The sequence below is a fragment of the Enoplosus armatus genome, chromosome 12 (genome assembly GCF_043641665.1).
Source record: "Enoplosus armatus isolate fEnoArm2 chromosome 12, fEnoArm2.hap1, whole genome shotgun sequence".
NCBI lineage: Eukaryota > Metazoa > Chordata > Actinopteri > Centrarchiformes > Enoplosidae > Enoplosus > Enoplosus armatus.
The window spans coordinates 10,454,823-10,466,989 of NC_092191.1; the positions used below are offsets into that span (position 1 = coordinate 10,454,823).

Consider the following 12,167-nt stretch of genomic DNA (forward strand, 5'->3'; position numbering starts at 1 on the left):
ACCACCAACCCAGGGGAGAGAAGTGTACCACCATGTTCAAGACCAGCTACCTGCGCGAGGTGCGCAAGGAAAAGTATGAGCGCTCAGATGTCTTCGATGAGGAACCTGAGGACTCTGCAGGCATCTCAGCCATCCAGGGTTGGGAGAGCCTTCAGGAGCTCAACAGCCGCTTTGCCCGGTACATCAACAGGGCACGAGTCCTGGAGCAGCGCAACGCCGTGTTCCGCAAGCAGCTGGAGACGCTGCAGCGGATGGAAGAGGCCAGTGGCCTAGAGGAGGCCTTTACAGAGCAGATTGAAGTCAACAGGCAACGCATCCAAGAGCTCTCCTCTGACCGTGCCAAGCTGGAGCGAGAGCTGAAAGATGCTTGCCGCATGCTGGACGAATTCACCAGCAAGTAAGAGAGTGGGCAGTGGTTGATCTGTGTGTCAAAGGTCAAATTTCTTTCTCAGAGATGGAGTGATTTGAAATATTTGGAAGTGTTTTCAAAATTAAGACAAAGTGATAAATATTTCTCAGCAAATATGGGAAACTATAAATTGATAGATTATTGGTGTCAGAATGGATGCAATTTTCAAATCTATCAATATAATTATCGTCAGGTAATCATGCAAACTGCTGAAAAATAAATGTATTCTGAATACTGTACATGTTTCAACTATTGAATAGACATTGAATTGAAATAATGCTAAATTAAAGGGTCAGTTCACCCAAATGACAGAAACACCAAACAAAGCAAAAAAACAAAACAATTTCTCACTTCCCACTAGTAATATCCATGCCTCCACTAAATATAATGGAGGTAAATGGAATTTTATTTGTAATTCTCACATTAATGTCAAGCAGCATTTGAAGACATTTAAAAAATGCAACTGCAACATTTCTTTACTCTGGATAATTCACAGAAAACACTGTCAATAGATTTAATGTGGACTATTTGTTCGGTAGAAAGTAGATCCAGTGAAAACTGTTCACAGTGAGATCTGTGAATTGTCCAGAGTAACCACTTTCAATGATGTGAGCCCCTGTCTGCAGGCAGCGAACCCTCACTACATTATTGACAAGTTGAGAAGAATATTGACCAGCTCTGGGTGAATCAGCTGGTGTAGAGGGTTGGATCTCAACATGTGTAACTTCGTTTTACAGCTCTGACACGTTACAAACACAGAGGTGTTGTGCTATAAGAAAGAGATTATCTTGTTAATCTGTCCTGTCTCACTGTGAGCACACAGCACAAACATGTTATCAGATTCAAATAACACACAGATAATTTAAGGTAAGTGTTCCTGCACTATGGAATACTGTCGCTTAATATGATAATTACATTACGTTACGTTGTAACTCTTCCTGCTTTATATCAACATGTTATGGAGATGTTTTATGTTCCAGATATAGAAATGAATGTGATTATCAAGAACAGCTACGGGGCACACTGGAACAGTTAAACAAGGTACTGTATGGATTAAATTGAGTTTGTTTACACAATCATACAAATGGAAATGAATAGCAGCATTTTAATAAATCGGCATCACAATTCTTTAACATTAACATGGACAAACCTGGGCATGTGAAACAAGCATACAGTTATTTGTATGTAATTGGTATGTAACTTTGCCCGAAGAAATGAGACTTGCTATTTAAATGTGAAAAAGGGTTTATTATTGCTGAATATAAAAGATCCAACACATATAAATTGGATTGCACATACCAATAGAGAGCGCGACTGATTTTAGATTGCTAGTATGGTTTGTACACAGGAGTTTTCTGCATCATTGTATGACTGCAGTATATCACTTCAGTGTTCTTCGCTTTGCTTTTGTTGCACTTAATACACGTCACGTTCTACCTTTCACATTTTCTTGTCCTCTTCTTTCTCTCCTCTCACCCTTGCAGGAGGCCGACAGTGCTCTTCTGAGAAACCTGGAGCACCAGATCCAATCACAGTTCCTGCAGGACGACATCAGCTCCACCAGAGATAGACACAAGAAGGTCAGTGGCGCGACTGGTGCATGATTAAAATGAACTAGATTACATATATGCACGCAATATAGATTTTGGATAGGAAGCCATTAATGTCTCAGTGAGATGTCATTATCGACACTTTCCAAAAGATTTTTTTGATAGTATCGACAAAGTTAACCACCTTTAAATGTCTGCTTTTCATTGTTGTCCCACTTGTACAACAAAAAGCACTTTTAAATTTAAACTAAAGCAAACATGTCCTGTCTCATGATTCAAGTCACTTTTGAATTTTTAAATATTAACTAAAACCACAATCTTTCCCTAACCTGAATCAAATGCTTTGAGAGCCTAAAAGATATATGCTTTGGTTGCTATAAGCGAATGTTGTTTTGCAAGAGTGGATATTGTAGGTAAACTAATTAAATTTGTTGTCAATGTTTTGCAGATACCTTCAGTAAGAACATTTTGCAATTTGCCAGATATCTTAATCAAAAATGTTTCCTTATGATGTTGATAAGAAAGGGTGGCAGGTGGCATTATGATTCTCTAAAAACATGTTTGAAGTTTAAGTAGTAAGTAACTGCAATTTCTGGGAGAAAGAGTTGCAACGGGACTGTATTGCAAATTAGATTAGGCTGTAAATGCCATAATTATGTGGCATTAGTCTATTATGTGAAAATGTTACTAATGGTATCTTATGTACAGAATACAATATGTGCCTTTAAAAAGTTCATATAAATAACTAAAACAAAAGAAATACATTTGTCATTAATCAGTGTATATAAATCAATATGTATAGATGCTAGATACCTACAGCACAGAAGTAACAGTGAATCAATTGCATTGATGCTCACATTATAGTAAACTTTATCGATGGCTTTTACAAACTGGACCAGTAAAAGCTGCTCACTGAGAAATGGCTTTAATAATTCCTTTTCATCGATCAAAGCAGTTTATATCTCTGACATATTGCTCTTTAAAGGGCTACCACATTTGGAAAATGTGCCCATGGTGTTCTTCTTGACAATGTAAGGCAGTATATTTTGCATGAATTCATTGACTAACTGTGAGTTAGTCAATGAATTCATGCAAAACATCAAAGAATATTAGTCTAAAGTATTTTTGACGACAGCGTGCGTTTTTTCTCTCTGCTGGTTTTGAACACTGCTGACCTCAGGCCACTACTCCTCGAATGACATGGAACAAAACCTTGACATAGGTGCCAAAAGATGTGGCATGATGTACCTTGGGCTTTCGCAACAATTTACCTTCTGTGATTCGAGTGAGGGAAGGATTGCAGAGAAAATGTAACACTTCTCTTCACAGACACTGACAGGAAAGAACAGAGGAAAGACAGAAAAAGGAAATACCCTCTGTGCAGTAGCAATGGCTTGAAGGTGCAACACAATGGGCATAAAAATGCTGAGACAAAAGAAAAGTAGACTGTTTCATAATGCGTCAGGCGTACTTTCCATAGACTTTACTGCCTGAGCAATTCCCCTTCTCTTTTTATTTTCACCCAATGCTGCTTTTGATGATGATTTAATCCATGACTCTGCAATATTGAGATACCATATCAAAGAGCACTGCTGTTACTATATAATGTGGGAAAGAATGGGAAGTAGTCTTACATGAATATTGGGCTTGTGGTCCTGAGCTTTGAAGCATCCCTCGGGAGAGAGGAAATATATCACCTCTTTATTACTGAGTCTGAGAGCTTGAACAATTGGATTTTAAAAGAAACTCTCTTTACTGTAAAGAAATGCTAGCACCATTAATAAATATATCTCAGCTAAATGTAAGCCTTTTATTGGATACTTTCATTCCATCCTCAATAAGACCTTCCAAATAAAGAAGAAAGAGGTTTGTGAGCAGCAAATCGAATATCTTAGGGATGTTCTTCTGTTTGCTGAGTTGTACATTTCATGTTTCCCTTTTATATTATCTTCCTCAACACAGAACCTTGCAGAGATCCAGACCTATGTAAACATTTTGCAGCAAATCAACCAGACACTTCCCCTTGTTCCCAATGTGTCAGTGGGCATCTCCGAGGTGAGGTCACTACTGTGTGTGTGTGTGTGTGTGTGTGTGTGTGTGTGTGTGTGTGTGTGTGTATGTGCTGCAGTTCCTGGGGGAGAAGTTGGTGTTTGCATGTGTGTCAGCCCCGGCTACGTGTCTGGGGTTGATGAGGTTACTGGCTTCTCAGTCCAATTGGTTGCCTGTGCCTGCATTTGTCTGTGTTTTATTGTGTGTACGTATGTGTGCACGTGCAAAAAGCACAGGCAATCAAACAGTCCACCAGACACATGGACTCGCCAGCAGTTTGACAGTGTCAGGACACATAACGAAGCGAAAGCCCGGAAGAATGGCTGCGCATGCTAATTTTGTGCAACAGAGTTCAATTTATACAAACATTTGTCTGAGGCAGAGCTGCTCTGAATGCAGAAATGTTATGGAGCTTGGTGATCCTTAGTCTTCTCGGGTCAGCTTTTAATATAAGATGTTTAAATGGGTGACAAATTAAAAGAAAAACCTGAATTAATGAATGGAGAAACACAACGAATGCAGATGCTTCCATACAGGAGACAAGGGGTTGCTGAAAGATTTGATGAGTATGGAAAACATGTGAATCATATGCTATTTATGGCGTTTTTTATTTTTAAATGCAATAACATACACTACATACGAGCGTCGAGATCACAACAACATTCACAAGATAGAGAAAACAATGACAAAATAAAAAATAAAAAATACAAGTTGTTATTACAAATAATACAGATGTGATCAGTTAATTAAATTGTAGTCCTATGTTTCAGTATGTCTAGCAAGGAATTGCTTGTCAAAGTGGTACAAAAATGGCTGCCAGACTCTAATAAGGAATCGAGCCAATTGCAATGAAAAGGCTATGGTGTCTTACTGGGCCACAGATATCGCCACCGCCCCAGGGACTACACCAAAGACTGCGGTTACAGGGTCAAGGCAATTCCCTTGTTGCAAATATAAGAAAATGTCTGAAAAATAGAAGACCAAAACTGTACCAACATTGGGCATGACCAGAACATATGACAGAGGGTGGCTGAAGCCTGATGGCATCGGGAGCAAGTTGGGTCCACGCACTTTAAATTGAAGCAAGCCATGTCTGATACAAATAGAAGTTAAATGCATTCCCTTAATTCCCAATTGCCAGGAGCCATCTGAGATCTCATAGTCAAAGCCCCCCCCAAGCCGCCCTAATACAATTAAGTGACAGGGATATATGGCCTTTTTAGTTACCAGACAACACATTTCAAGTCAAGTAAATTTTTATTTATATTGCCCAATATCGCGAATCACAAATTTGCCTCAAGGGGATTTACAATCTGTTTAGCTTAAGACACCTTCTAGACCCTCGGATGAGGAAAAAACTGGGATCCCTCTCCCAGGACAGACATTCAATAGATGTCGTATGTACACAATAGACCAACATCATAAAATTACATTATGGACAATCATGATGACAAAAGTCCAAGAAAAAAAAAAAAAAAAGCCATGGTAATGAATGAATTAATCATATATAATTTAGATGTTTTCCCAAAAAATTATTAACAATTAATTCAGTTATGCAAGTTGCTGTAACTTTCATTCATGGCTCACTAGTTAGCTAACGTCATGATTAGCTAAGATTGCTGCAGGCTAAAGACAAGCTAGCCTGCTATGTATTACCACTGATTGAACAAAATAGCTAAAAGCACACTCACAACATAACACCATAAACGTATTGTCATACTTTGATGACAATTAACTGTGACAAACATAAAACATCCTCCTGCTTGAAATATTTTTCAACCATAACTCCTTATTCTACTTATTAGGTAACATTAGCCTTTTTAGCATAGTTTTTTTTTGTCTATTTACAGCAATGGCCTATTAGTATTGTCTGCCTCCAGGAGTCCAGAGTTGACGTCATTTTATGTAATTTTTGTAAATATGTTTATTGGCTTTAAGTTTAATTCATTACTCAAAATGTCATCTTAATTTCACTCTAGCACAGGGGTAACTAATTACATTACATAATAACAACTGTTACGGTGCTCCTAAATTCAAAATCAATCACTGAAGCTGTTAATACAACGAGACTTTAGAAAAAGACTTGACTGCCGGCCTTGTGAGCGTGTTGTGTGACCTTCATGTTGAAAATACACACTGTGCTTCTCTGCATGTTCTCATTGATTTGTGCTCAATGTGTAAAGGAGCAGGAGAAGCTGCTGGCCCAGAGGAAAGTGCCCGGGCTGCAGAGTCAGCTGGAGGAATATAAGAGCGCCCTCTGTCAGCTGCAGGCCCAGAAACAACGGCTACAGAACGAGGTGGGTCATGCTGTCACCATGACAACAGGAGGTTTCATAACATGCAGTTTCCCTTTCTTTTTTAACCACCAAGCCAATATTTATAGAAAGACACATTAAAGAGAATTGCCAAAGAAGAATAAAATGTGTTTCCATTAGAACACCACTGAGACCAGCTGTTATCTGTAATGTAGAACTGTTGTAAGGTTGATTGTTGATATTGATTAATGTACCGAGTATTTTCATGATTCTTTGATTAATCGTCTACAAAATGTCAGAAAAGGAATAGGAACAATCACGTTTTCCCAGAGCCAAAGGTAACGTCTTCAAATTGCTTGTTTTGTTAGCCTTACAGTCCAAAACCCAATATATTCAATTTAATATCATAGAAGACTAAGAAAACCAGAAGATATTCACATTTGAGTAGCTGGAACCATTCTTGGCATTTGTACTTGAAAAAGGACTTTAAAATTAAATTGGCAATTAATTTCATATCGATCGACTAATAGATTAATCAATTCATCGTTTCAGTTCTAAAATTTTGCGGGAAAACCATTGGCTGTGGTGTGTCTTATTATCCAAAACCTGTTCAGAGGACTACTATTATGTATTATTTATTAATAAAAACATAAAATCACATACTAGTAATGTGTGTAATCAGTAAGGTCTCTGTTTCACATGAAAAATATATTTGTAGGGTTTTCATTTGCTTTAAGAATGATTTTTCAAGGAGTTGTTTTTTTAAGGATTAATCACTACTCACTGAGCAAGGCAGTAAATAGGCCTTCACCTTGTTGCCTCCATAATGTTGTGCTAACAGCTAGATGCTGCAGAAGTACCACTAGATGTCAGCCATGACCACCTTATGAGAGCAGGGAAGTTATGGGCTTAGTAAAGTGTTTCCTCACAGGAAATGAGGAACACAGGACTGCTTTAGTTTAACATGATAAAACACCACGCAATCAAATTTAGAACCTGCATTGATTTCCAAAGTTATTGCTTCTTCACCTGGCTGCTTTGATCCTACAGGTTTTGACAAAAGCAAAACATACTATCTGCACAAATGATGCTCTTCACTCTTCTCTCATCTACTATCTCATCCCTATAGAGGCTTACATGTGATAAGGTTTAACCATATTTAGTTGTTAATTACACTGTTTTACATCAATAAATTATTGTTTTATTTGTCTGAAAACACTTGGGGAATACTGGGGAGTTAACTCCTGTGTTGGGCACAAATTAAATTCTTCTCTTATTTTTATCCTTATTTATAATTTCTCTTGACTTCTCACTTTCATTAGCAACACATACTAAAGTACTGTTATTATGACATGTGCATTACACTGTTAAATTTACTCAAGCGGCTTTGTAATTTCTCTAAATTACAACTTCTTAATTAATCCCTGCCTCTGTCTCTTCTTTCAGACTACAGTGTTGGAGCAAGCCATCAGAAATACACAGGAGAGTTATGACGATGAGATCCAGATGAACAACGAGCAAATCGAATCTCTGCGGAAGGAGATCGAGGAAGCTGAGAGGTCCCTGGAGAAGTTCACCAGTGAATGTCGCCACCTGGCCATGTACCAGACATCTCTTGAGAATGAGCTGGAGAGGTACAAGAGGATCATTGAGAACGAAGATAACAGGTAGGTTACCTCCATCTGGTTGCTGACATGCACAGAGACACACTTAAGCAGAAATACAAGGCTTGACTGAGGAGGTTAACTATTCACTTTAGTCAGGTTAGCTATAAAAGACATGGCAATGTAGCTCTTCACTGAAGGTTGAAATCATTGCTGAGAAACATTAATTTCAGACTCCCATTAAATCCAATATAAAGTTAAAAGCAATACATACTGCTTTTACATGATCAAACACGACCAGGATACATGGGTCTAATCATAAAATTAACATGAACATAGAACAACAGCCGCAAAAAAAAAAACACGTAGGCAGGGCAATAGTATAGTAAATAATAATAATAATAAAGTCCAGATTCAGACGCAAGGAGGAGGTACATACTGTTGTAACTAGGTTAATGTAGGGTGCAGAATGAGCCAGCAGATGGCACTTTGTGACAACAAATGTTTACCTCTACTGCACTCGAACAACAACAAGCAAAGTGGGTCTTTTCATGTCAGATTAGCTATATTTATGTTTTTTAAAGTTACCTGTTGTTTCCTTTTTCGGAAAATGTGAAAAATCGACCTCCTCACCAGATTTTCCTGGATAGCAAAGCTGTGCAAGGCTGTTGCATGGGTGACATTTCACTGCTCTCTTTCCTGCAGGTTGAATTCAGCGATAATTGGCACTCCCATTACCCTGTTCACCACTAATTACCGCTACACTCACACACCCACCGCATCAAGCAGGGGGAGAGGTAAGGGCACCATAAGCACATCACAGCTGGTTTACATTGAGATTCACTATTGGGTGCACGTACAATCAGCTGCCATTGTTAGAGACAGCTATACTCTCTCATAGAGATTCAGTCTTACAAAGATCCTGGCTTTTCAAAGTGATGTCTTTATTGTCTTAAGCATGCAAGAACATTCGGGTATGTTAGTGCATATATGGTTTTGGTCTTTTCTTAATTCACCAATTCCAGCTAGTTGACTTATGATCTCATTTGTGTCCAGATATCACCCAAGCCATCCAAGATATCACCAGCATCAAGCCCCGCCAGAAGATCCTGGCCAAGAAGGTCCTGAAGAAGAAAGAGCTGACCCCGAAAGATGTGATGGACAGTGGACTGGAGGAAAGAAATGGGGGAGCCACTGGGGAGGCTCTAGATGAAGAAATGAAGGGGATCCCTTCTGAGGAAGTGCAGGAGGAGAGAGTGAAGAGAAAAGAGCAGAGACCTGTTCTCACTGGTGTGTCTCCACAGGATGTCCCAGATGGAGCTCAGATCAGCAAGGCCTTTGACACTCTTTGTAACATCGTCAGAGACAGAATGAGGAAGTACAAGAAGCCTGAGCCAATCGCTGACTTTTACACCAAGGGTCGTTATGTCCTTGTCACCGGTGACGGCAGCTACCCGGATCCCTGCTTCTACACCTCCACACCATCAGCCGGCCACATCATCGTCACTATCAGAGATGAAATGATGCCTCCCTTTGAGCCCTCTCGTCCACCTCAGCCCATAGACCCCAGGCCTCTCAGTCCCACCCTGCCCTCTAATGGGGGAGGAGGAAAGGACGATGATAAGGGTGGAAGACGTAAGGACGGTAATGGAGGTAAAGGTAAGCATAACAACGTAGAACCTCACCCTCATGCTAAAGATCCAAGCCCAGTCCCTCCACCCTCTGGCCCAAACTCCAGACCCAAAGATCCCACCCCAGCTGCCAATCATCCCAAGAAAAACAGGGATGACAATGGTCCGAGCGGGCCTACTCCAAAGCCTGCACCTCGTGGTGCCAGCACCAGCTCTAGCTCCAGTTCCAGCACTAGCACCAGCACCAGCACCAGCTCTGGCAGCTTTACCCCAGACGCCATGAGCTACGAGAAGGTGGAGGTGGTGGAGTCTGTGGAGAAGTTCTCCAATGGCCGCAAGGTTAAAGGTTATGAGGAGACTTCCATGGTGGTGGAGACCATGATCGAGAAGTCCAGCAAGAAGAAACATTGAAACTACGTCACCTGACATAAAGAGTCAGTCAACTCCACCAGGGTCGGACATGGTTCAGGTCCTCTAACAAGAAGACAACACTGATGCTGGTATCAGACTACATAAATACCACTCTTCCTCAAACTACTCTAATAAGACCAATGTTTTTGTCTCTGAGACCAACCATGCATAAAGACCAACTACACATTCCTGCTCTGACATTCAATGCTCTTCCATTTGCTTGCAGTCTCTGGTCTTGCGTCCAGAATACGTTTTGCTGGTTCCATAAGTACTGCTGTTGTTGTTCGACTTAACACCCATGCTCATGCTACGAGTCCTTTACTGTCTGAAAACTTGGGACAATGAAAAACGAAGCTCCACGCCACCAATAAAAATTCATAAGAAAAAAAATTAAAAACTGAGAAGTTGTGCCACCCTCTGAACTCTGTCTTAGATCTCCAATTTTCCCCTTTGAGCTCATTTGTTCAATTGGATGCCACTGCCTGCCCTCAGCACAATTTTGCTGTGTATTAATTTGCTTTGATATATTGAATAATAAAAAAGATTCAAACATCAATTTACACCTTGTTCTCTTTGCTTTTACACAGACACTGTGGACCAAGCACCTCACACATATATTTGATAGGTCATAAAACCAGTTATGCATATGTATGTGTGGATTTTATATGCATTGCAGAATAATTACTCTATGGCCTTTAAAAATGCACCTATATTTTTGGTGTACGTAACAGTTAACAGATGGCTGTCACAGTATCCTTCACACCCTCACTCTAGGTTAAGAAGTCTCATTTCAAGTGCTGCAGCATCCACAGAAAACTCATTCATTTTTTATGTGACCTAGAGTGGTTCACAATGTCCTCTGTGTTTAGTATGATCCAATCTGTCTCCAGAAAGGATAAGAGAATAGTAAGAGGAAAAGGAGTGGAGGTAGAAAAACACAAAGATGATCTCAAATATGAAATGAACGGAATGAGCAACAGATGTGGGAGGATTTGTGAGACAATAAGAAGAATTTGACCTGATAAAGCCACAGCAAGCAGCTTAAAAATATGTTCGAATAGTGGAAGTCCAAAGACAAGAAAATAGTGAGTGAAAACAGGAGAGTGTGAGTGGAACTCTATACTAAAAAATAAATGTACCGCATTAAGATTAAGGCATTTGTGATAGCTTGGTATATTACTATAATAAGACAAATTAGATAAAAATTGAGATGATTATCTGTCCAAAATACCAGTGACATTGCTAGAATTTGTTATGAACGTGTTATTACATTTAAATAAAACATGTTGCCGACTGTTCCACAAGTAGTTTTTTGCTTAGCTCCATACCATAAAGAAATTTTCTTTTCCTCCTCTTTTAAACCTAAAACTGATGTTTTGGCCACTTGGGGGCGACACGTTTCACATTATGTAATTATGTGATCCGTTGTTAAAATATTGATTATAGCCACTTTAAAAGTATAATATGTAACATTTTAAAATTAAAATATCCTATGTAAACCTATGTTTTATATTTTGTTGAGTTGTGCACTATCCCAAATGTTTCCAATGAAGTCATATCCCCTTTACCCCCTCTAGCTGCTATAACCTTCGGGGAAACACAGGAAACACCAGATAATACGTCAGAGAGTGAGAAAGGAAAGAATACAATGTCACAGAATTATACTCAGTAACAGTAATACAGCATTTTTTCTGCAACACAGCATGATTTTTTCATTAATTGCATTGCCGTTTTGCAACACAGTAATCCAGTAGAGACCTGATTTATTGATATGATATTTCAGTATCGATCCAGCTTAGTACGATGTGCTACTATGACAAGTGACTCATGCCAGCCACCAAGTTAATGCATACTGCAATGTTATAACATTACAAAATGCTCAACGTGCTCATAAAGTTATTCTTAGTATGATTGTTTTATAGCAGCATTTTTCCCTTTATTGGGCAGTACAGGACAGAATGAAAGAAACATGGGGAACGATTGAAACTAGATATGTTAAGGTTAGGTAGATTGCTCCAGCCTACTGGACCCTTACCCCACATTATCTGTATTCTTTATCAAATTCTTTATTTTTCCTTATCAATGTTTTGGGAATTCAAATGACAGAGAATGACATGCTACTATTACTCAGTATGTTCAGTAGTGTGTTGAAAATCACTCAAGTGCTTTAATAAACAGCTGAATAGATTTATTATAGTATACGTCAAAGATTATGAAATATGAACTGAGGACCACAGGCTGCAAAATGAATCACATAT

General features: G+C 39.2%; 1 protein-coding gene across 1 annotated transcript; it reads left to right on the forward strand.

Moving 5' to 3' along the window:
- The first annotated feature begins 32 nt into the window (after window positions 1-32).
- LOC139294033 (filensin) lies at window positions 33-9,909 on the forward strand. The gene is made up of 8 exons (XM_070915799.1): window positions 33-397; window positions 1,390-1,450; window positions 1,894-1,989; window positions 3,922-4,014; window positions 6,192-6,305; window positions 7,710-7,930; window positions 8,573-8,664; window positions 8,924-9,909. Exons 1-8 carry the CDS (start codon window positions 33-35, stop codon window positions 9,907-9,909), a joined length of 2,028 nt encoding a protein of 675 aa, XP_070771900.1.
- The last annotated feature ends 2,258 nt before the right edge of the window (window positions 9,910-12,167 follow it).